Source organism: Penicillium antarcticum, assembly GCF_028974205.1.
Source record: "Penicillium antarcticum strain IBT 31339 chromosome Unknown utg000009l_segment0_segment0, whole genome shotgun sequence".
Taxonomy (NCBI): domain Eukaryota; kingdom Fungi; phylum Ascomycota; class Eurotiomycetes; order Eurotiales; family Aspergillaceae; genus Penicillium; species Penicillium antarcticum.
The window spans coordinates 6603912-6627408 of record NW_026695307.1 but is presented as its reverse complement, the minus strand read 5'-3'; the positions used below and the strand labels follow the sequence as shown (position 1 = coordinate 6627408).

At 50.7% G+C, this 23497-nt stretch overlaps 11 protein-coding genes across 11 annotated transcripts; 5 read left to right on the top strand and 6 right to left on the bottom strand.

Annotated features, from left to right (window-relative positions):
* Positions 1–107: 107 nt before the first annotated feature.
* Positions 108–3641, bottom strand: N7508_010850 (leucine--tRNA ligase CDC60; the record flags this gene model as incomplete). Its single annotated transcript, XM_058468910.1, has 4 exons — positions 108–710; positions 760–958; positions 1007–3507; positions 3567–3641. 4 exons carry the CDS (start codon positions 3639–3641, stop codon positions 108–110), a joined length of 3378 nt encoding a protein of 1125 aa, XP_058316756.1.
* A 518-nt stretch (positions 3642–4159) lies between these two features.
* Positions 4160–4979, top strand: N7508_010849 (mitochondrial 54S ribosomal protein mL61; the record flags this gene model as incomplete). Its single annotated transcript, XM_058468909.1, has 2 exons — positions 4160–4198; positions 4398–4979. The coding sequence occupies 2 exons, from the start codon at positions 4160–4162 to the stop codon at positions 4977–4979; spliced, it is 621 nt and encodes a 206-aa protein (XP_058316755.1).
* Positions 4980–5348: 369 nt separating this feature from the next.
* On the bottom strand, positions 5349–9583 carry N7508_010848 (MRX complex DNA-binding subunit; the record flags this gene model as incomplete). The annotated part of the gene is made up of 5 exons (XM_058468908.1): positions 5349–5357; positions 5411–9184; positions 9265–9355; positions 9435–9469; positions 9578–9583. The coding sequence occupies 5 exons, from the start codon at positions 9581–9583 to the stop codon at positions 5349–5351; spliced, it is 3915 nt and encodes a 1304-aa protein (XP_058316754.1).
* Positions 9584–10072: 489 nt separating this feature from the next.
* On the top strand, positions 10073–11301 carry N7508_010847 (GATA transcription factor LreB; the record flags this gene model as incomplete). Its single annotated transcript, XM_058468907.1, has 2 exons — positions 10073–11186; positions 11258–11301. 2 exons carry the CDS (start codon positions 10073–10075, stop codon positions 11299–11301), a joined length of 1158 nt encoding a protein of 385 aa, XP_058316753.1.
* A 552-nt stretch (positions 11302–11853) lies between these two features.
* On the bottom strand, positions 11854–12935 carry N7508_010846 (uncharacterized protein; the record flags this gene model as incomplete). The annotated part of the gene is made up of 3 exons (XM_058468906.1): positions 11854–12286; positions 12349–12648; positions 12697–12935. 3 exons carry the CDS (start codon positions 12933–12935, stop codon positions 11854–11856), a joined length of 972 nt encoding a protein of 323 aa, XP_058316752.1.
* Positions 12936–13646: 711 nt separating this feature from the next.
* Positions 13647–15172, top strand: N7508_010845 (FAD-dependent oxidoreductase; the record flags this gene model as incomplete). Its single annotated transcript, XM_058468905.1, has 3 exons — positions 13647–14033; positions 14251–14633; positions 14707–15172. 3 exons carry the CDS (start codon positions 13647–13649, stop codon positions 15170–15172), a joined length of 1236 nt encoding a protein of 411 aa, XP_058316751.1.
* A 290-nt stretch (positions 15173–15462) lies between these two features.
* N7508_010844 (metallophosphoesterase family protein) lies at positions 15463–17223 on the bottom strand (the record flags this gene model as incomplete). The annotated part of the gene is made up of 3 exons (XM_058468904.1): positions 15463–15727; positions 15778–17156; positions 17209–17223. The coding sequence occupies 3 exons, from the start codon at positions 17221–17223 to the stop codon at positions 15463–15465; spliced, it is 1659 nt and encodes a 552-aa protein (XP_058316750.1).
* A 349-nt stretch (positions 17224–17572) lies between these two features.
* N7508_010843 (putative Phosphoserine phosphatase) lies at positions 17573–18617 on the bottom strand (the record flags this gene model as incomplete). The annotated part of the gene is made up of 6 exons (XM_058468903.1): positions 17573–17715; positions 17771–17919; positions 17979–18281; positions 18344–18420; positions 18470–18483; positions 18530–18617. 6 exons carry the CDS (start codon positions 18615–18617, stop codon positions 17573–17575), a joined length of 774 nt encoding a protein of 257 aa, XP_058316749.1.
* Positions 18618–18726: 109 nt separating this feature from the next.
* On the top strand, positions 18727–20279 carry N7508_010842 (tRNA (adenine-N(1)-)-methyltransferase; the record flags this gene model as incomplete). The annotated part of the gene is made up of 4 exons (XM_058468902.1): positions 18727–18895; positions 18957–19103; positions 19162–19232; positions 19296–20279. 4 exons carry the CDS (start codon positions 18727–18729, stop codon positions 20277–20279), a joined length of 1371 nt encoding a protein of 456 aa, XP_058316748.1.
* A 128-nt stretch (positions 20280–20407) lies between these two features.
* N7508_010841 (acylglycerol lipase) lies at positions 20408–21652 on the bottom strand (the record flags this gene model as incomplete). The annotated part of the gene is made up of 4 exons (XM_058468901.1): positions 20408–21182; positions 21294–21363; positions 21429–21483; positions 21593–21652. 4 exons carry the CDS (start codon positions 21650–21652, stop codon positions 20408–20410), a joined length of 960 nt encoding a protein of 319 aa, XP_058316747.1.
* An 836-nt stretch (positions 21653–22488) lies between these two features.
* On the top strand, positions 22489–23485 carry N7508_010840 (putative mitochondrial carrier protein (Pet8); the record flags this gene model as incomplete). The annotated part of the gene is made up of 2 exons (XM_058468900.1): positions 22489–22521; positions 22568–23485. 2 exons carry the CDS (start codon positions 22489–22491, stop codon positions 23483–23485), a joined length of 951 nt encoding a protein of 316 aa, XP_058316746.1.
* Between the last annotated feature and the right edge of the window lie 12 nt (positions 23486–23497).

The window sequence follows — 23497 nt, the reverse complement described above, 5'->3', positions numbered from 1 at the left end:
CTTCATGCTTTATTTTTTATATTCCAACATAAACTCATCAAACATGAATCTTAAGCCAGCAAATCCAGCAAACGAAAAGAAATTTTCGAGACACGACAAGAAGTCATCTACTCGACATTGGTGAACTGGAATGTAGGCTGACCAGGGACGGCGTTCTCAGCATTCAGACCCTCGCGGGTCTCGCCAGAGCCAACAACCTCTCCAGTCTTACCGCCCTCGTTGACAGCAATAACCTCAATCGCCTTGAAGCCAGCAGTACGGATGAGACCACCAGTCATCTCAGACAGAACGGACAACTCGTCGAAGGGAAGCTTGCGATCGAATACAGTGTCGGGAGCCTCGCGGGTCTGAATCAAACGGCGCTTCAGGGTCTGAATGAAGGGCATGGCCTTCTTCATCTCACCGAGCTTGCCAACCTTGGCGTTGAGCTCCTTGTCATTGATGGAGATGTTCAGAGAGTCAAAGGCATCACGCACAAGGTCGATGTACTTCTCCTGCCAGGCAGGGTACTTCTTGGCAGCGTAGATGGTGAGCTTCTTGGGCTTGCGGGGGTCGAAGCCAGCAGCCTTGCCCTTGGAGAGCTTCTTGGCGAAGTTGGCCTCCGAGGACAGGATGTTGGACGCAGTGCTGCGGACGTAGTTCTGAGCGGCGGTGAGCTCGGGGGAGGGCTCTGGCACAGTAGGGAACTGAGCGAAGTGGACGGACTCGGGCTGCACGGGGTTAGATTATGAGAAAATAGTCTAGGGTAAAATCACTGACCTTCTTGAGAACCTCGAGCCAGACATGCTCAGACCAGTGAGGAGTGATAGGGGCCAGCATGAGGGTCTGCAGCTCAATGTAGCGCAGGATGGTGTCCTTGTGCATAGCGACACCAGCGGCGTTGGAAGCTTCACGGTAGCTATCACGGGCGCTAGTGAAGTCGTACAGGCCGGACTTCAGGGCAAGCTTAAAGTCGGTGCTAGATAAGGTTAGATACCAGTATAAATGAAAGTTAATGTAGACTTACTCCTGATAATGCTTCTGGGTCTCGCGAACGAGGTTGTTAATCTCGTTGATGAAGAGCTTGTCAGCAAAAGCATCGGCAGGGCCGGTACGGAGAGTCTCGTCCTTGGCAATCTCCTCAACCCAGTCCTTCAGGGTGTGGAGACGAAGAATGTTGCTGTTGGCAACAGTCTCCTCGAAGTTGGCGTCCTCAATGCTGTCACCAGCATCGGCAAATGCAATACGGGTAGCATCAGCACCGAACTTGTCAACAGCATCCTTTAGAGTAAGGAAATTTCCAGTGCTCTTACTCATCTTCTCACCGTTAAGGAGCAGATGACCGTTGGCACGGACACCTCGGGGCCAGTACTCCTTGGGGAAGAGAGCAATATGGATATACAGGAAGAAGGTCAAGTGGTTCTGGATCAGATCCTTTCCGGAGACACGGACATCCAGAGGGTACCAGTATTCAAATTCACGGCGCATCTTCAGCAGAGCGTCCTTGTTAATTCCGGTTTTTGAAACAAGCTCGTCGCTGATCTCGCGTCTCGTAAAGACGTAGTCCCAGACCTCGTCAGTCATCTGATCGGCTGTGATGTTCAAGGACCCGGTGGTCTTTCCAAAGCGGTCACCGTGAAGCAGGTGAGCAATGGTGTAGTAAGCCATGTAGACGGTACTGTCACTCAGACTCTCTACAAGGAACTGCTTGTCCCATGGCAGCTTGGATCCAAGACCGTAGGTACGAGCGCAGGCCCAGCGGTTGAGCCAAGACAGGTTCTTCTCGAATCCGTGCTTACACTCGTTGGAGTAGGTGTTAAGGTTGTTGACAACGTGGTTAAGAGTCTCCTGCTGCCACTCAGCGTCGTTCTCACCGTAGTTCAGGAACCACTGGCCAAGGTAGGCAACAACACAGTCGTCACCACTGCGGCTAACGACCTTGCCCATGGGATCAGCGAAGGGGAAAGCATCGCCACTCTCGTAGAGAGCCTTGCGGACCTTCTCCTTGGCAGCGCTAACGGGCTCCCCCTTGTACTCACCAACCAGCATGGTACCCTTGTAGAAGGCTTCCGAGTAGGCCAATTCCTTGGCCTTGGCAAGGGGAACGGTGTCTTTAGGGGAGTTGATCTTGAGTTCCTTTACTAGGGCAGGGGCAGTCAAATTGCCGTAGGTGGGAGTATCGATAAGAGGGTAAATTTCCAACTCTGCCCACTCCTTCTTGATACCGTAGTAGTCGGCTTTCTTAGCCAGATCCATCAGGGTGGCGTAGTCATCGGGGCTGTCGGAAGGCACAGAGGTGACAACACCAGTACCCTTGGAAGCAGAGACACTATCCATGGGCAGGATGCGGATACCCTCGGTATGGAATGACAGGGGAGCATTGACAAGAGTTCCAATGTAAGCGGAACCAGGTGCTTCAAGAACCTGGGGGAGCTCATCCTGGCTCTTGGGGAACTTGTCGCCGAAGAAGTGGCCCTGGAAGGCCATGTTCCAGGCAGCACGCTTGGTCACAATAACATACTCCTTCTCCTTGAGCTTGAACAGACCGTAGTTGATCTTGGGGCCGAGGAAGCAGCTGTTCTGGCCGTACATGGTCTCGGGACGCAGAGTAGCGGGAACGAAGTAGACCTTGGCGTCGTCCTCGATCTTACCCTTCACGAGCTCAGCCATCTTTGGAGACCATTCCTTGACCTGGAGCTTCATGGCGGTGTATTCCTGGGGGCCAATGCCCTCACCTTCGGTGCGGTCGTGATCCATGCAAGGCTGGCCGTCCTTGGGGGAGTAGATGGTGTAACGGTTGCCATACATAATTTTGCCGAGCTCGTGCAGGCGGTTCATCTGCCAGCGGACGAAAGCATCATAGTAAGGGTTGGCATCAGTAGTGACGAACTGACGGCGCCAGTCGACGCGGGCACCCATGCTATCAAGGTCACGGATGGCGAGAGGGGGGAAGTGGTCCAACCAATGGGCAGTATCAGAGAATTTGTGGATCTGGTCAATGGGAACACCAATAGCCAGCATGATCTGGAATTGGTACTTCATCTTGACGGTCTTAGCGGCGGCCTTGCTCTTCTTGCCAGAGAACTTCTCAGCCTCGGCCTTGACCTCTTGTGTGGGGGCCGGGGCGCCTTCAGCCTCAGCACTCTCGGCCTCCTCGTCGTATCCTTCAAAGTTCTGGCCGAACATCTTAACCTCGTTGGCGAGCTTATCGGCACAGGCCTTGATGGGCATACCAGTGCAGTGGAAACCCAGAGGGAACAGAGCACGCTTGCCCTCCATGCGGGCGAAACCAGCCATAAATTCCACCTTACTGGCAGTGAAACTGTGACCGGCGTGCAAGGTACCGTTCATGTAGGGGTAGGCCATAGTACCGAAGAACTTGGGGTACTTCTCACGGAGCTCGGCGGGGGTCATGGAGCCCTGGGGGGCTTCCTCGAACGAGGGCGCATCGACCTCGAAGACCTTGTTCTCCTTCCATTGGGCCTGGTACTTCTTTTCGATGGCGATCAAGGTGTCACGTTTCTCAGTCTGGTTGGTGGACAACAGTTAGCAAGAGAAATTTGATGGAGGGGGAGGGGCAGATCAACGTTTTCGAGTTTGAGGGTGTTTTTTGTGCTGTTACTCGGATCGAGCGCAGCTGCGGAAGCAGCGGCAGCGGCCATGATTTCTGATACAGAATTGACCGAAATTGCCCTTGAGTATCGAAGGGGAACAAAATATGGCGGGGCGAGATATAAAATCGATGTTTGTTCGGTTTGTGAGTCAAGTAAGGTATGGTAACGGCCAGCTCCACTGGTAATTTTGCACTTTGTAGGTAGCAGTATGAAAGAACAATATTATATTATATGATGGTCATGAGAATATAGAGGAGAGAGATAGTTGAATCTAGCCCCATAAAATCAAACATTTTAATTGTGATGCCATCGAATAACAGCATCATTTGTCCGTTGTATAAATTACGTCTATAGATATTGGCACACGTGACCACATCACGGAGCAACTTCTTCGCCGACAAGAGCATCCGCGATAAATTTACCCAATCAACAAACTCACATTTGGGCCTCTTTCCACATATCTATCGGTGTCAGCGCTGTCAATTGATCTTGCACTTTTGCCTTGCTTCCGATAACCAACACACAATTGCACAAGGGTCAGTCCCTGTGCGAAACAGCCTTGCACAATGGTCAACCTGATGAAGCGGCTCCGCAAGCTGCAAACTGTACGTCAAGCATCCAAGTCTACAAGTGCCAAGTATTTTGAAATCGATTGACTGACTTAATCATTCTTGCCAACAGAGAGTAAGTCGAGCCTTTGTTCCTTGTTGAGATATCCGATCCTTCGACCTCCGCAGCAGCACGCCGGCCGGCTCAATAACCTCATCGCGGTATAATTGATCACTAACACTTTCTCTCTTCCAGCTCCTCGATACCAGACTCGGCACCGGTGCCGCCGTCCTCCCTTCCATCGCATCCGCATCAAAAGAATTTCCAGCCGTCACCCGGCTCCACCTCACATATGCGCAAAGACTCGAAGGCGGCCACCAGGGCGCACGGCATTTCTGGCGCAAGTGCCTCCCACGACTGAAGTACCACAACCCCGGTGTGCCGATGACAGTACAACAGACGACCGATCAACAAGGACCCGCCGCATTGTCAATCTACTTCGCCGAGAAGGCTAGCGAGGCAGCCAAAGTGGTCGCAAACCAAAAGAAGGTACAAGACTCGCATGCACCAGCTGCCGACACCAACGAGGAAGCCATTGTCCTGAACATCAAGGATTTTACATACCAACAGATCTGGGACCGCGTACAGGCTATAACCAATGCGCAGCAGGTCTCTGGCACCGCGGAGGACAAGGAGCAGCTGAAGCGGTGGAAGGACATTCAGGACAAGTCTGGCGCGGATCGGCAGCGTGTGAACGCTCTCCGGCAGGCGAAGAAGGACCAGGAGCGCATGCTTGCCGTGGCTCGTGGCGAGGTGGACAAGACTAAGCAAGTGTAAGATAGAGCAGTTTTGGTCTGGGTTTGTCTTGGGAGTCGAGTGATCGATCCTGTTGGTTTCTTTTTCATTTGAGGAACCGGCTGTCTGTAGCATAGCATCTTTCTTTTTCCTACAACTATGTATTTCTTGAGAATATTTATAATGCGCTCATCGCATCTTCTCCACAATTGCTTTGCAATAACGCCTGGATTGAGCTTGCTTAATCGGTATCAATAGAAGTAAAATGCAAAAGCTCTTGGTATAGCAACGCTAGATATGCTTGTTTTGAAACGTTCAGGCAGTAGATCTTTTGGAGAAAGACATCACTCCGGGCAAAGCTATACATGGGATATCTGGGAAAAAGACGAAGGACAGATTTTTTTTAAAGAATTACATGACCTAAAGAGTAGTTAGTATGAAGGAGATGAATCTGTAGGCTCGACAAAACATACCTCGGCAATGGATTGGCGCTCAATAATCGACTTCTGTCTCTCATTGCGCGAAACCCGGTAATAGTAGTCACTAAAGTCACCACATTGCATATGACGCAGGAACTCCTCGTCGTGGGTAATGACGATCAACTGGAAATTAGCCTGCTGCTGACGAGTACGGATAATGTCATGCAGCGACTCAGCCAAGGAGCGAATGTTGTCTCGGTCCAGGTTTGTGGTAGGTTCATCGAGAGCGATGAGACCGCAATTGACACCGAAACATTCAGCAAGGGCCAGGCGGATGATGATACTAGCTAAAACCTTCTGGCCTGCACTGCAACGGCCTCGCATGTCCATCTCGGCACCTGACTTGACCATGCACACGCGGTAGTTGTAGGATCGGTTGCCCTTGGCATTCTCGTTGTCGGACCGGATGAGGATTGTGTCGACATCTGTTCCGCGATAGGTCTTCTGCCAGAGCTCGCCAACGATTGCGTTGATTTCTTCCATCTTTAGACCGTGGTAGCGCATGATTGCTTTGTCGAGGGCTCCACCGTAGCGAGCCAGATCCTCGACCGCGGCTTTGGTGGTTTCGACCTTGATATGTGACTCTTTGTACTTAGAAGCCGCATCCTTGTAGTCTGTGTTCCAGTCGGCCAGCAGTTGCATGAGTTGGTCGTCCTTCGATTTCATTTCACCCATTTTGCTAGCCTGTTTGGCGGCCAAGGCATTGTGCTCGCGGGTCCAGCGTTCTGACTCTTGCTTGAAACGGCCACGGTCAACTTCGGCATTCTGAGCCTCCAGTTGCTCAACCTCTTCCATCACTGTGTCGAGAGACCGAGTGGCTTGGCGATATGTCAGATTGTCCGAGTATTGCCGCTTTGTATTCTCGCTATCCTTGAGTGCGGTCGAGATTTTGTTGATTTGCTTTGTGATTTCGCCCAGTTCAGCCTCGAGTTTGCCTATGTCTGCTTCAATTGTTTCAAGCTCGTGTTTGCTTTGTTCAAGCTGGTCTGGACCTCCTCGCTCATTGTAAGAGTTGATATCTTCATTGGAAAGATCAAGTTGATGAATGTTCTCAGACAGACGAGTAATCCCATGCTGCAGACCCCGCTCGCGCTCGTCGGCCCGTTGACTGATATCATCATAGCGGGCTTGGGCTTGGAGCAATTCTGGTGTGAGGGCTTCAATGTCTCGATCCGCCTTTTCGATTGCTTCTCGCTGTTGGGTGTTGAGCCTCTTATACTCCTCCATCCGAACAGTGAGGTCGGCCTTCTTTTCAAGTTGGAATTTGGCGTTGTCCAGGTTGCTCTTCGCATCTCTGAACTCAAGCTCCAGGCGGTTGATTTCAGAACGTGTCTCTTCCTTCTCATTTGTCACCTTGGCTAGAATCTTCTTCAACTCTCGCGCCTTTTCGCTGATGACGGCAATCTCGTCCTGGATGTCCTGCAGAGTGCGTGCACTGGTTGTAACTTGCTTTTTGGAGGAAAGTTCTCGGATTTGGGATTTGATGGTCTTGATCTCAGCATCGTAGCGGGCAATGGTGTTGACAGTCTTGGCAAGCCCTTCAACCTCACGCTTGCTTTCCGTCTTTGCGCTGACCGTTCCGTCGTGAGTTTCCAACTTATCCAGAAGCTGATCACGCTGCGCTTCACAAGCTTGCTCTTCTTTTTCAAGTTCGGGGATATCCGTCTCTGATAGACGAACCCACGTATCGTAGGATGCACTAACACTGCGAGCAGTTTCAAGATCTTCTTCAAGACTCTTCAACGTCTCATCTTCGGCGTCGAGACCAGCCTTCTTCACCAAAGCCTCTAGTTTCCTAGTAAATGTCTGCAATTCATTTTCGTTCTTGAACGATCTCTGGCATGTCCGGCACAACTTAGTTCGCTTTGCAGCGTCAAGACACTTGGTGAGATACTCTCCCATTCCAGCGTATTGATCAGCATCTTTGCGAGCAAGGTCATACTGGGCCTGCCGTTCCTGGACAATTTCAGGGTACTCAGCCGGCTCAGCGTCAACCGCTTCATGAAGTTCCTTCACGCACTCGTCCAACTCCTTCTCGCGTTGTTTGAGGTTCTTCTTGGCAGTCTTCAGTTTGAACTCTACATGCTCGAGTTCTCTGCTGACGCCATCACGCTCTCGCTCGGCATCGGAAACCTGTTTTGATTCGGTGTCAAGAGCTTGTTGGAACCCACGCTCCAATGTCTCTGGCTGCCAGTCTGCGCCAATAGCCTTCTCAAGACGATCGCCATGAGCGCCTTTCATGGTCTGCAAGCTACGCTCTCGGTCCTTGGACTCTTTTTTAAGGTGGTCCAAGTGAGCCAATTCGCCAGCCATCTTGGTCGATTCAATCAACTCGGTGTTCAATCTTGAACTTTCATCTTCAAGACGACGGATTTCTGTGTTGGCATTCTGGATTTCGTGATCCCAGGAAGCGTTATTGGCTCGCTCTTTCGTTTTTTCTAGGTTCGAGGAAATGTCTTCAACATTTGACTCAAGAGTAGCCTGGAAACCCTCATCAACCTCAATGGCATTGAGCTTTCCTTGGTAAGTCGCCGCTTCTTTGTCATTGGCCGCGATCTGACGTTTGGACGAGTTCTTGCTCTCCTGGAGTGCAGACTTGCGTTGCCCGATCTCATTCAAGGTATCCTGGACCTCGCGCAGCTCTTTCTGCGCTTCACGCTTGACACGGTCGAGCGACTGATTTTGCTCCCGCAGAAGGCGTTTGATCTTCTGCATGAAGGCATCGATATCGGCTTGATCCATTGTCTCATCAATACCACGGATGTTGCTCCCGCGGGCAATGTCGTTGATCATGTTCTGGCGTCTTTGGACCTGACGCTCGAAATTGGCCTTGTCATTCTCGAATTTTCCGTACTCGGCCTGCTTCAAGCCCAGCTGGTGCCGAGTCTGCTCAATGCGCTCCTTGATTTCCATGTATGTTTCCTTTTGTGACTCTTCTTGTTGCTGGTATTGAATCTGTTTCGTTTCAAACTGCTCCAGAGTGGACTCCAGCCATTCATCAGACTCCTCAAGCTCAACCAGGTGCCTCTTAAGGTTGTCAATGGTTGTCTGTACACTCTTTGCTTCGATTCGCTTGCCCTCAAGAGCACCGAGAACCTGCGCATAGCTTTCTGATTGTGTCCAGGCCTTATCGGCAAGCTCAGCAACCCGTCTCATCTCCTTGGACATCTGCTGAGTCTCCTCGCGCAGAGCTTCAATTTCATCTTGAAGCTTAACAGACCGCTTTTCGGCCCGGTCTGCCTTATCTTTGTCCTCCTTGGAATGCTGCTCCATGATTTTGTACTTGCCAAGTTCCTCATTCTGCTTCTTTCGCAAGGCTTTGATGTTATCAATGGCCTTGGTGTACTTCATGGCCTCGAATATCTCATCGAAGCGCTTTTTCAGCACCGAAGGTTCACTCATTGGCCATAAACTTTCGTCTTGGTGGCAGAAAATAACCGAATCCAGCACGGCCTTCGACACACCCAGATACTGTGGCATAATTTGGTCGAGTTCCGCTACCCGTGATGAGATAGCGGTACGCTCACCATTCTTCACCATGAGCAACTGTCCTTCCAGCGTCTTCTGTTGCCGGGTTGTTTTCTTAACCGTAAGCTGCAGACTGCGCGTGGCAACCATTTTAGCCCCGGAGGTACCTTTGAATGATAGCTTCACCTGGGCCAGTACCTCTTTCTCGCCGCATAGCTTCGGGTCGTGGATGAAAGCACCGCCCTTGCTGTTCGGAGGAAGATCACCCGTCGTAGCATATTTCAGACATTCAATGATAGTCTATATCTCCGTTAGTGCTCTGTCGTTCATTCCGAGCTGGCTGTATAGAGCATCCAGTCGGCTGCTTGGTGAAGTCGTACCGTCTTTCCCGAGCCATTGTATCCGACAATCAACGTGAGAGGGGTATGGAATTGGATTGTCTCGCTGCGCGTATTATCGAAAGAGCGAACTCTAGAAAACGAGTCTTTTGGTCAGCATTGCAATAGTCCTCCGCCGGGGTTGTACGCGGATCATAATCGTTGAGACGTACCCCAGGATAGACAGCTTATCGATTTTCGCTGCGACCTGTTAGATGACCGTTGGGACTTTTGTTCATGCCGAGAAAGCACATTGTCGCACTTACACCTAAAAGCGAGTTAGCATCGCGACACGGGCTCGGGGAATGATCCGCACGTACATTTTGAGTGGAGAGCTGCGGTAGGTGCGGTGACGCCCGTTAACTCAGTCCCAAGAAGGAAGTCAACATCCACTGACAAAGGAGTCCAACTGGAGAAAGATAGTGCTCGGATCGCCTCGACGGTTGTGACTGATCACATAGTCCCGCGTTGAGGCAACACGAAGTCACGTGTACGATACGAATGCGAGTCCCACTGAGATCGGCGGCGTCAACGGAGGCCAGTTCCCTGACTTTTGTCCTTTTGCTCGTTTGAACAGGATCCAGGCCCGCGATGTGTATCCTTTAATAACCCCCTGGCCCCTTGAACTTCAGTCTACTGTACTGGATCATGGTCATTCCCACCCCCTCATCCGCTCTATAACCATTTCCGAACCCCAGGAACTGCGATTTCTCTAAAGAGGGTTAATGATTGTCACTGAATACGCCCATAACGAAGTACGGCCGCGACCTTTTGTATTTGCCCCATTTATGCTCCTTGTGCCACCCTCGATATGGCTCTAAGTCGCCCGCAGCCATATGAGAGCAGACCCGCTCCTGCACAGGTCTACTCCGGCCCCAACGAAGGATCTCCGGTTTACGCCATGGATCAGCAACAAATTCCTGGCTCCTATGGTGGACACTATGGAATCCAAGGTGCTCAGTATGCAGGCAATCTAGCACGAAACGAACCGGGCTGGACAGAGCGAGTCCTCGACGAAATGAAGGACATGCTTCTTCTCCTTACCCCACAGGGTCGAGTCTCCTATGCCAGTCCGTCATGCAAGAATATCACCGGCCGTGCCTCGGCACAACTCGAGGGAAGCCTCTTAACGCAGTTCATCCATGAGGACGACCAGGCAATCTTCCAGAAAGACATGGACGACGCCGTCGCCTCGAACCAGTCTTTCCGCACCCATTTACGATTCCAAAAGACAAACAACACATATTGCCTCATAGAAGCATGCGGACATCCACACATTGCGAAACAGGGTGAGCGCCAGACTGGGAGGGTATCACCTACCGCGGCGCGCTGCACCGGCTTCTTCTTAATGTGCCGACCGTATCCCAACAAGATCTCGCAGCTTCTCGACTCATTCCTGGAGCACAAGATTGAGAACGCACGTCTGATTCAACAAATTGCCCAATTGAAGAAAGAAGAAGACGAAGAGGCGAGCGTGATTCGAGCCCCCCAGGCGCAAGATCTAGCCCAGACATTTGAATCGCACAGTCAAACCTCAGCACCAGAAGGCGGATCCAGCGACCAGGAATCCACAGACACAGTCGCGCAGACATCAGACGACTCCGATGCAAACCCATCGGTCGATTACCAAGAAATCAACCGCAGCGAGTATCCCTCGCACATCGACGGCATTGAAGTCATGACAGGTCTCTACTACGGCGAAGGCGAGAGATCCCAAGGCTTGAGTACAGGAAACAGTCGCGGCCGTCTAGTCCACTGCGACATCGACATAACCACCGCAGCGGACCAAGAGCGTAACGCGCAGGAAGGCGACCGCCGCAAGCGACTCAAGAGCCAGCATGTCTGTGGTGACTGCGGAACGGCCGACTCGCCAGAATGGAGGAAAGGGCCCAATGGGCCTAAGACCCTATGCAACGCCTGTGGCTGTAAGTTCCCAACGCTTAATTCGCTCTACCTATCCACTCTTGGCATACGGGCTAATCCTGTCATCTTTTAGTGCGTTGGTCTAAGAAGGAGAAGAAACGTCAGGAGTCGACCTGATCCGTTTTCTGCTCCTGTTGTGCTTCCTATTATTTTCTAGCGCTCGTATTTTTGGTTTGGGGTTCCTAGGTTGTGATTTTTGAGATTCAAACCCCATAGTTGTATGGGTGATGATGTTATGTCCTGTGATTCTGACTTGTCTTTGATTCAATGTATATAGTTGGTCAATTTTTTTGGGCTCTGGTCTACTTTGCGGACAATGTTTCTACTAGTCTTCGTGAACACGCGAAAGTATTTCTCCTTTGGATATCTGGAACGACTTGCGGTATTAAACAAAGTCGGTGTAAATTAAAAGCCCAACGCCGAAGATGAGGGTAGTATGTACTGTACTTCGTTCTGAGTACGGTACTTGCAGGCAGATTTTGTGTAATAACAACCGTCACAGCCGAAATCCATAAAATGTCGAAATGGGCCTAGAAAAAAAAAAGAATGGAAAGGAATATCAACCACATCTGAACACCGTTCTGCCCCAGCAATCATAATGAACGTGATATAAGAGCAGCGACAAAAATTGGTATCACAAAAAAAGAGCAACTATCCAACTCGCACCACTCAAGTCTTAGCAGCCTTCTTCGGCGGAGGTGGGAAATACATCGGCGAACCGGTCTGACTCTCCGGGCTTACCGTCTGCGACTGCGGATGTGGTGACTGGTATTGGTCGTGCGATTGGGAGTTGTTTCGCAACGGGAGGTCTGAGGCAGTGCTGCCATTACCAAGGCGATTAAAAGCCAGATGGCGCGGAGCGAACGGTGAGATGCTTCCTCCGACGGCCATTGGCGGGATGCCAGGGGTGCGAGGGACCATGCCTGGGCCTCGGGGCATTGAGCCTGGTGTCATCGGGATCATACTTGGAGACTTCATGATCTCCTCCTCGAACTCCTTCTCGATTCGGCGCTCTTCCCTGCGTTCCAAGATCTCCTCGCGTTCTTCAGGGGTGATGAAGCAGGAGTGGACGTTGAAGCCGAGGATCACGCAATAGTAGATACTGTCGGTGTATTAGCTAGCTGTGTCTTGTGAAAGGTGAAGTGGGATGGATGATCGACGAACATGATGATGACCGTAACAGCAAACAGCGCTTTTGCTTGCATGCAGTATGGGATATTGGATTTATGAGAGGCGACACTGCAGCTCTTCGCAATGTACCACGGTGCTCCTGGTTGGGGGTGACTTGGATCCGACATGTCAGAGCCACCTTGGTACCGGGCTGATACAATATAGAGGACGATGAGGGACGTATGGATCCCAGTCGCGACAGGAGGGTAAAGTAGATTCATCCAGTGGACAGGCAGTTTAACGATCAGGAAGAATGTGCTTAGCACTCCGAGGACCAGGTTGTAGTTGGTGATGCTGCTTCAGTTAGCTCGCTTCTGGATATGAGTATATTGGAAAACATACAATCCAGACCAAACTATTGGGGCCTTGTATGGTCTATAGTTTGATGCTGCATAGAGTGCCTCGTTCGGAGCGCTGTTGAACCCATTGTCTGCGCCGTCTTGCCATAGCAATGTCCGGTATAGATTGTGTGAAGCAATACCGGTCAGGGTGAGCATGACAATAGTGATCGGGAATTCGGCCAGCATCAAGTAAAGAGTGATCTTATGGTGCTTGTGCTTCTTAGGGAAGAAGAACTGCATTGTGGCGGTTGATGCGGTGCGCTGGGGAAGCTGACACTGAAATTTGAGGATGACCGTTCAGCTGAAGCGCCGGGGGATTAAAGAGATGTACAGTGCAACTCTGCCAGACCGGCTGGCATAGGCGCAAGAGAGCAGATGCTTGAACTTGGGAGTTTCAAAAATTCAGAAAAGCACAAGTCTGGGCAATCCGGACGACGAGCGTTAGATATGAGCTCGAGGCCGAGTGGCAGGCTCCATGGCAATGCAGAGAGGGGCACGAATCAGCATGGGACATGCATAGCAGCTAATGTGTGTTTGAGAGTTGCATCTGGCCAATGCTTGTCAGCGGCAAAGCGCCGCAGGTCGTAACCCAGGGCCATCACACCAATGAAATGGCGGGGATCGAGGGTTGGCTGCCGGTCACACACTAGGTGTGATGGGTTGGCAGATCTGCACCATAGCCATCACAGAACTCGCTCGTTCGTCCTGCTCTTTGGCGCTTTGGCTGGGAACTTGCAGCTCTTAGCGCCTGGCGAAACGCTGGAGTGATAGGTGTCGCTGTGACTTGGTTTGCAGTGTACATATACCCATGTTGATTCCCATGTTAAATCCCATCACAAAGAGGAGAATCGCACTATTATACAGTACTAACCCATACTGTTTAGGGCCTCAACTTGTCGGGTTGATAATATCATAAGTTGGTTGTAGAGTGGAAGTTATGGAGAGGAAGTCATGTGGTCGGGAGAGAGTAACTACCAGTACAGCAATGATCACTGCTTCAAACATCCATACTATAACTTATTCCTTCAACGACTGACCCCCGACTCTCCCGAATCCAACCTTGTAGCGTCTTATCTGATGAAGCCCTTCCGCCTGTGCTCATCTATCCCGCGGCTACCCATCACATCCACGCACATTGCGCGGACTAACCAACTACGGTCGATTTCAAACACCAACCGCCAAATGAGTTCTGAAAGAGAGGATTCGATTCCCCACGAGCTCCGCACAGCTGCAGAGCCCCGACAAAACAGACTCCATACTGTGCGGCTATCGCACATCGAGCAGGTCAATCCCTCCGTGCGATTACTGCAGTTCGCTCTGCCCACCCAAGAGAATAATGTATGATACTTTTTGTCATTCTTGATTCATGAGAGTATTCTATGAATCTACTGCATCTACTGCCACGTCACTAATCATACACCAACCCGGCTACAATCCGGGTGGATATCCGCCACACCGTTGAAGCATATGCTCTGCGGCTACCAATCCCGATCCCCGTCAACATTCAGAATCATACACTTTCTTTGTTAGAGACATATTACTAACAGGGACACAGAACAACGCCCAGCAATCATTTAATTTTCTTCCGGGCCAATGGCTGGATGTTCACATCCCATCCATCGCCAAAGCGGGTGGATTTACCATCACGTCCACCCCAGCAGATGCACAAGTACTGCCATCACCCGAGGCATCCACAGCTCCAGCTGAGGAACCCCTAGCCTCGTCAATAAATTTCCAAGGCAGGCCCCCGTACGTAGAATTAGCCGTGCAAGATTCGCCAGGAAATCCGGCTGCCGCATGGCTATGGAGACCGAAAGAGGACATCCTCGGTAAGGAACTGAGTATCCGTGTAGGCGGGAGCTTTACCTGGCCGCCTACTGGGGTGGACAGTAAAGATGTGAAAAATGGTGTCTTTATTGCTGGCGGTGTTGGTATCAAGTAAGTAAACTTCTTTCTTGCTGTCTATCGAATCTACATCCATCCCATCGCAATAAATACTAACAAAATGCAGCCCACTAATCTCGATCATCTCCCACCTAAACAATAACGACCCAAACACAATATGTCCATCTAAGATTCATATCCTATACTCAACAAGGTTACCAAAAGGCCACGAGAATCTCTCGCTGGAAGAAAAGCTAGAGCAGATTCTCTTTCTGCCTCGTCTACGCCAGATCATGAAGTCCCAGATTCAGTCCCGGCGAACTGAAATTCATTTGGATCTTTTTTTGACCGACCTTACTGCGGTATCCGATCAGTTTGGGCTTGAAGAAGCTGGTCTTTCGGTTCACACAGGGCGGATCACTGAGACTTATTTGCATGAGGTAGCTGTGGGTGCAAGTGAGAGAAATGATTTGAGAGATACGGTTTGCTATGTCTGTGGACCGCCTGCTATGACCGATGCAATGGTTGATGTATTGGGCAGGATGCTTGGAGAGGGTGGGAAGAAGAGGATATTCTTTGAGAAGTGGTGGTGATACATTCATTGTTCATTGGAGGCGTTCTAAACATGAACTCAAAAGCAGATCTACGAGAATCAATCCAAGATATGAGAGCAGGAGAAATGCTTGAATATTCAATAAAGTAGACTCCCCAAGACGCTGGCCTATTACAGGCAAGGCGCAGAAAGATATATATACAGTGAGATAAAGAAAAAGCCGCTGCAACCAACGGAAACGACAGTATGTGAGAAGAGCAATGTATAATGACACTTGCATCTCAAGGTAGGGTGGAGAAAAGGAAAAAAGGGAAATGAAGTGAGACTTCGTTAGGATGCTTCAGTGGGGCCGTTGACAGTGCCACCATCGACGATCATCATCTCGTCAATCTTGGCCTCGGTCTGGCCCCATTCAAGACGTTTGTATGTGGAGACTCGGCCGGGGCCCATGTCGAAGTCGAAGAATCGAACTCGGCGGACGAAGTCTTCGTAGCCTCCGTAACCGCCCATTCCGACGCCGCCGCCGTAGCACATCCAGAGCGAGGGCTTTTCGTTAGCATCCTGCTCGAGCATACAATAGTCGTTGACATGGTCACTAGAATAGGTTAGCTTTGTGAAGAATGAAGAATGGGAAAGGTATCTTACTGTCCACAACTGACGAACAAAACGCCCTCTTCTTCGAGAGCGTCCTTAAAGCCAGAGTTAAACCCTGGTGCGGTAGGAGCTTCCATCCAGGCACCCTTGAAGTATTTTCCTGCAGTGCGATACTCAGGAAGGGGGATGTGAATGAATGCCACGTTCATGTGGATATGTGAGTATTCGAGATGTTTTCTTCGAAGGCTTTGTGCAGTGTTTTTGAACCACCGCGTTTGACTTGGCTTAATCCAATCATAGCCACGGAACTGACGTTCATCCGGAGAGTAGGAGTGTGTGTCAAGGAGATAGAAGGTCAGGGCAGAATGGGTGCTCTTGCCCCGGTCGAGGATTTCGACGATGTAATTTCCGACTCCGTCAATGTCTTCGGGGCCGGCAGCTGAGAGTGAATAAGGAAGATCTTCATATATAGTCATGAGTTGAGCTCGATTCAGGTCACCCTCGTCGTCGTGGTTTCCAAAGATCGCTGCGTAGGGGATTTTGCGGTCGACCAAAAGCTTCACGGATTTGTAAAGGGCGCTTTGTGCATCAGGGGCGGTTTCGCCATTAACCTGGTCACCGGAGAAGATGACCATGTCAGGCTTCTCTTCATCGAGAAGTCGTTCGACGAATTCCAAGGTTCGAGGATCGGCTTCGCACTTCTGGCCAGGCACCAATTCCGCAGGAACAGGGTCGCGACATGAGCCAAGACCCGTGCTCATGTGAAGATCTGCCAATTGCATCACCTTGAACTTTCCATTTTCATTGATTCTGGGAGTAGGTTTCTTGGGTTTGGTTGGGTGACCTCTCCGAATGCTAAGGCGAGTCTCCAGCTGCTCCGTCCGACTATCCAAAAGAATGGGAGTGTCCTTCACTTCCCAATTTGGACGAGGGTCGACGGCATCCGCACCGTAGAGAACATCGACATATGTCACAGCACTTTCAGAGTCACTGGCATGACGAGAAGACGAGCGCCTAAGCCAGAGGCCGCCCGGTCGGGGCTCCCAAGCCCCGATATCTGCTTGTTTCGCAACATATTCGGATGGCGGTGTCAGACGACTGATCTTCAAGTCGACGACCACCTTGTCATCAGGTCCCAATTCCTCCTCCTTCTTCCGCTTGAATTGGATGTAGGCGCTCGAGGTCCAGCCCGTGCGCAGGTAAAGGTCTTTGTCGACGCGGTACCAGTGATCTGGATCCAGTTTACAACTGGAAAAGGGATTGATGGAGTTACATGTGGTGACCGTGACATCGGTGATCACATAGCCGGAGTAATGCGACGGGAGATGGCCGTGAATAGAGGAAGGAAGGACACGAAATCGATTATCGAGAACGACTATCACGAGTAGTATGAATGTAACGACTAGACCGAGCTGTACGCTCGCTCGGACCTGTCAAGATGTTAGCCAAATGGTTCACACCTGTCAATGAGTTGTGTCATACTAGTCGGCGAGCCATAATGAGATGGAAATCACCCTGGCAAGGACTTGAAGAAGGGCGTGGCGCAGTGTCGCATGGTGCCCACAAGCCGAAAGAGGGGGAGGATGCAGAGAAGAACACAGTTCAACTCTAGAGGAATATATATAGGGAGGGAATGTTTGAAGGACGAAGGTGGCCACGCTTGGACCCTGGAAAGCGGTCACGGACTTTTCGACTCCTGACGGGGTCCAGCCTCTCTTTGTTAGTTTATGCTTATTTCCCAAGTGTAAGTATACGTTTCAAGACTATTTTCATTACTATCTAATATACCCGAAAATTCATCATTCATATCCATCTGCCCTCTATTTCCTCTATATCTATTTAGAGTCTACGCACCCAAAGTGGCCTTGGCGGCGACCTCACCGGCCGTCACCTTACCAGCCAAAATGTCTTGAGTGGTCTTGAGAATAGTAGACCAATTCTCAAAAGTTGTGTAGGGCATGCCTCTGCGCTGGCAGTAGGTGACCAGATCTGTAATAAAGTTAGTATCGTGGCGAAAGTTAAGATAGCAGAAGCAAATCAATACCTTTACCCTGCTTGGCGAAGAGAAGATCAGTTTCCGCGGCAGCAGACAGATCTGAGACACCGTCTCCGGCATAGAGAAGAACTGGGCGCTCGCCATCAGGCAATGCGGCGTAAGGCTTGATCTCCAAAGACTTGTCATGGCCGAAGTGGCTGGGAAATGGTTGTTAGCAAGGCTGGTCCGATAGCAATGCAAATTGGTAGCAATTTACCTGTCATCGTGGTACTCAATACCCCAGCCACCCTCCTCGTTGATGTCTTTGCCGTCGCGGCCCACGGGCTCATTCGAGATAATGGTGAGGTGCTCAGCCGGCTTGTGGCCAAGGAACTTCTCTAGGAGAGCGCTAATAATAGGGCGCATGCCAGAAGACAGAATGACAATGGGGACATTGTTATCACGGGCCCAGTAGTAGAACTCCTCGAAGTAAGGGTCCAGCTTCATGTTCTGAAGCAGGGTCTGGATGCACTGGTCGTAGGGGGTCTTGATAGATCCGAGCATTTCGCGGAAGGCATCACTGCAAGTAAAGAAGGCCGATTAGCTTGTGTTTTCGACGAAAATGGTTCGGTATAGGCGCACCGGAAGCTCAGGGTTTCGTTCAAGACCTGTTCGTTCAGGACCAGGCGGTTTGCCTTGCCGAAGCCAAGGTTGTCGATCTAGATGGTGTCAGTGATGTGCTAGACGAGGAGAATAAATGCGATATACCATGAAGTCATTGCCTGTTCTCGTCAGCCTTGAAGTGGCGCTTTGCGGGGGAACACCTACTGTCGTCGACGGTAATTGTGCCATCAAAGTCGGTGAAGAAGATCAGCTTAGGATTGGTCTCCATATAAGGGAGCGAGTGAGAGCCCATTGTGATGTGAATGTAGAATGCAGAACAGAAGAGCAATGAAGAAAAGAAGAATTGACCCCTCGGTCTCTCAGAACTGGGGGTGGGTCAGTGCCATAGCGGGTTAGTCTCGATGGAGCAAGATTTTCCTCTTCTGGTGATTTTTAGCTCCAACTACAATTTGTTGATTTGTCGCATTATGTTTCGTTTGCGCCAGGCTCTACAGAGAGTCCTAGGGGCTACCCCGTCACAGGGTGCTCTACGGCCTCGAGCCATTGACACCAATTTTTCTGTGTTCAGAGGTAATTGCGTCCCTAAATGCGCTCCTCTCGCTCCCCGACATCCGACTAACAACGCGCGCAGAAGGAGACCGAATTGTGCTACATGGCAAACAGCCCTCATTGTCGAAGCCACTGAAGAAGGGCGAGAAGCTACAGAGTCATCGGGGAACCGTGGACCATGACACTATCCTCAGCAAACGCGTATGGGATACAGTACAGTCGAGCAAAGGTCCGTAACACCCATGCTCTCAACTACGGGCTATCACTGACCCAAATGCTATGCGCAGGTACATCAATTCGACTCAGCCTTCCCACGCTGGAAGAATACGTCGCCCTGACTCCTCGCCTGGTCACGCCGGTATGCTCATCCCTCTAAGAGCCACGCATGGATAGACACCTTGGACTCACGCTATCCTAGTAGATCTATCCCCAGGATGCGAATTTGATTGCTTCCCTCCTCGACATCCACCCCAATACCCCTGCCGCGGGTGAGGACCAACCCCCGCTGGAAATCCTCGAGTCCGGAACAGGCCACGGGTCTTTGACATTACACCTGGCGCGTGCTATCCATGCAGCCAACAGCACACCGCCACCTCACCCGTCCCGATCGCAGATCACCTACCTCGAAGGCCGGGCCAACAGGCCAGGAGAAACGGAAACGGAACAATCCAAGGAGAAGGCAGCCGAGACAGCCGCAGACCCAGTACAAGCCGAATGGGATGCCTGGCGAGCGCAGCGCAATGCCATAGTTCACACGGTGGATGTCTCGCCCAAGTTCTCAGCCTTAGCCGAGAAGAACGTGCGAGGCTTCCGTCGCGGAATCTACGCCGGCAACACCGACTTCTACGTGGGTCCCGTGGAAAAGTGGATTGCGCAGCAGATGCAACAGCGGAAGAAGACCGGTCTGGCTGCGTTGACTGGGAATGACACTGTTGAGCCCTTCTTGTCCCACGTTATTTTGGACATGCCTTCCTCGAACCTCAGGATTCCGCACGTTACACCGGCTTTGAAACGCAATGGCTACCTAGTAGTCTTCATGCCTAGCATCACGCAGATCGGCGAGTGTTTGCAACTGATCAAGGACCACCGGTTGCCTCTCGTTCAAGAGCGGGTGGTCGAGCTTGGTAATGGAATCAGTGGTGGTCGCCTATGGGATGTGCGTTTCGCGACTAAGAAGTCCGGCGCTGACCCATCGTCTTGGGTTGTTTCTTCGGATGCGGAGGGTGCTACCCCTGCTGCTGAGACCGAAGAAGTCAGTGCCAGCGACGCTGTTTCGGAGGCGTCTGTAGAGGAATCCCCGAAAGGAGGAGAACCTGTCCTGGTCTGCCGGCCCAAGGTCGGAGTTCGCATTCAGGGCGGCGGCTTTATAGGAGTCTGGCGGCGTATCGAGGATTCTACTCGGTGACCTGCTACTCCGTGTATATTGAGAACATAACCACCCCTGTAATATATAGCGTCTGTATACTATAGCGTATCTGCTAGAACACTAACATAATAACAATAAGAGACCGAAAGGATATCTAACACAACACATCAAAGTCTAGCTTTGTCGGCCTCAGCAGCATCCTCGCCCTGAGCAGAAATACCACCCGCCTTGGTCAGAATCCAGTCTCTAATATCAGCAACAAACTTCGTCGTAGTCTCAGGCAACTCAGAATGCAAGCGATGATAAGCCCCATCATAACCAACAAAAGTAGCATCCTTCCCGCGCTTGGTCAACTCCCCAGCAAAGTCCTTGGTAGCAGGGAAACTAGTAATGCGATCCCCATCACCGTGACCAAACCAGAAAGGCAACGAACAATCAACCCACTCGCCAGACGAAGCCTCCGTGTCAAACATCGCCTCAAGCCACAGTCCACGGTCCAACATACCCGCCAGGCCCTCCAGCGTACCGGTATCATGACACAACTTATCAGCAATGCAATCCTCGACGACAGACGGAACCCGAGACAAGAGCTTATAGTCAAGTGGAGAATAGCGCTGCTTGTGCGGGAGAAGCTTGGAAGTAAGGCGGCCGGCCACGACGACGAGCTTTGACGGGCGCGAGGCCGGGTCAAGGGCGATTAGGGGGGAGTAAAGCAAGACTCCAGTTAGCTTGGGCCGTCTGGAGTCTTTGTTATAGGGGGACTCTGGGTGGAAGATGTAGTTAAGGGTTTGGCCGCCGCCCATGCTGTGGCCCATTAGGAAGATGGGGGTGCTGGACTCTGATGGGAGCGTGAGAAGGAAAGAGTGCATGTCTGCGAGGACTTGGCTTGTTGGGCCTGTGTTGCCCTTGTCGCTGGACTTCTTGACCTCGCGACCCCAGCCTCTGTAGTTGTGTTAGTTTGTTGTTTGTTTTGATATTGAGGTGTGCTTGTTGTGGTCTTTGCGTTGGGGGGGGGGGGGATGATAGCATGGGACAGCTAGTTCCGATACATACCTCTGATCAAAAGACCTGACCTCGATTCCAGCTTCGGCCAGGTTTGGGAACATGTCGTAGTAGGCATTGCCTAGCAAGTTTTATTAACTTGTAAACAAGCGTCGCTATGCTGGCTCATCCAGCGTCAAGACTTACAGTGATCACTGAAGCCATGGATAAAAGCCAAGATGGCACGTGGAGGTCCGCTGCACTATTTCTCTGTCAGTATTTGCACGAAACATGTTGAGAGAGACAAGCTCATGTAGCTCGAGGCAAGTTCGATCGAAGCTCAACTCGCTCTGGTTGTGCATTTCACTCACCTCCCATGTCTTGGTATACAGCTCGAGGCCATCAGGCAGAGTGTGCGTTCCCTCGGTCATCTTGTGAAATGTTGAGTAGCTGAAGTGAGGTGAAATCGAGTCGATCTCACCTTGTCGGCATGTGATCTGCAGTGCACGGACGATATCTGCACATCCCGAGGGCCTCACTACTCACAGCTGATATCTTACTTGGTCATGGATTAAAGTGTATCCTCTTATATAACATATCTAAGAACGTTTCAAACGCAACCTATGGAACCTTACATTGAGACCATGGTACAATTTCAGAATGCTGGATATATATTTCTTCAATGGTTGGTTATGTTCGGTGCACCAAAGTCGAAACAATTGGTTTTTTCCCCTGGCAGCTACTTAACAAATCTTTTTCTCAATTTCCTCATCCACGATCATATTCAGCACCGAAAGGAGAAACCCCGAGGTTCCGGACGCTCAACGCAGTCTGCTGGAAGACACATAGAAAGTGCTTTATAACCCTGCAGCGTGATCAAATGACTTAGGTCCTGACTGCAACGTTGCATTCTTACGGTAAATGAGGATGCAAAGGGGAAGAAGAAGAAAGAATTCTCTAAGCCATGAACTAGCTAACTGATTTATACCTATGACTGAAAATATTCTAGGCACTATTCTAAGAACAATCCAAAGGCGTTCTACGGGCATCCTTAGAGATCAATAACCACAACCAGATCTAAATTTAAGAAAAGAACATTATCATAGACATGACCTCTGTATTCAACTAACGTAGCGATAGATAACATGTAAGTGATCGGGTTCCGCGGAGCCCGACTACCTCTATCCCTTCATTTCAGCTTCACAGGCAATAACCCAGAGAAAAAGTCCTCTTTACGACTCATGCCCGCCCTACTCTACCTTCCAAGATGTCTTTAAGTACAAACACAGAAATAACCCAAGTAAGCCACTTCTCCCTTCAACCAAACCAACCTAACAAAAACCGAGGCCGCAACAATCGCCGCCCTAACAAGCGAAATAATAATCCACCCAATGGACACAATAATAACGCGAATGCAATCTCCGGTCTATACAACAATCTACAAACACAGCAATGGGTCCCTCAACCGAACTATCTTCCACGGCCTCTACCAAGGCTTTGGACCAACTCTTCTAGCGGGCACATTATCCTCAGCAGCATTCTTCACCACATACGAAGCCTCAAAGAAAGCTTTTGAGAATGCCCAGTCAGCTGGATACATGCTTGGTGTGCCTCGATCTGTCTTCCACGTTGCTAGTAGTGCCCTAGCTGAACTCATTGCCTGTGCAATTCTAAACCCAGCCGAGGTATTGAAGCAGAATGCTCAGGTTGTTCAGAGACCCCCATCAACTTCTGTTTCCGGGATATCTACATCTCCAACCGCTGAAATACTAAAACAATTCCAGAGACAGCCGTCAAAACTCTGGACCGGCTACACCGCCCTAGTGGCGAGCCAACTGCCGAGTATATGCCTGACATTCTGTCTGTATGAGATGATAAAAGAGACATTACTCGAGCGATGGAACTATCAAAAAGAGAACAATGATCCAGCGAAGCAATTACAAGCCACTGTTCTGAGCGCGGGCATCGCAGGCGGTTGTGCATCTTGGTTCTTTGTTCCCATCGACGTGGTCAAGACGAGGATGAGACTAGCTATCGGGGAACATGGACATGGACAGACACGGGTGCCTAAGCTCGGCATTGACGGGATAAGGACCAGCTTGCAGACTCGAACTGGGGCGTTCGCTGTTGCTAGGGATGTGCTTTGTAAAGAGGGGATTGCTGGGTTGTTTCGGGGGTCTGGGTTGACTTTTGTGACTGCTGTTGTTGGGAGTGCGCTTTACATTGGGTGTTATGAGGGGTGTAAGGTGTATTTGTATACTTGATTGTTGGCATGT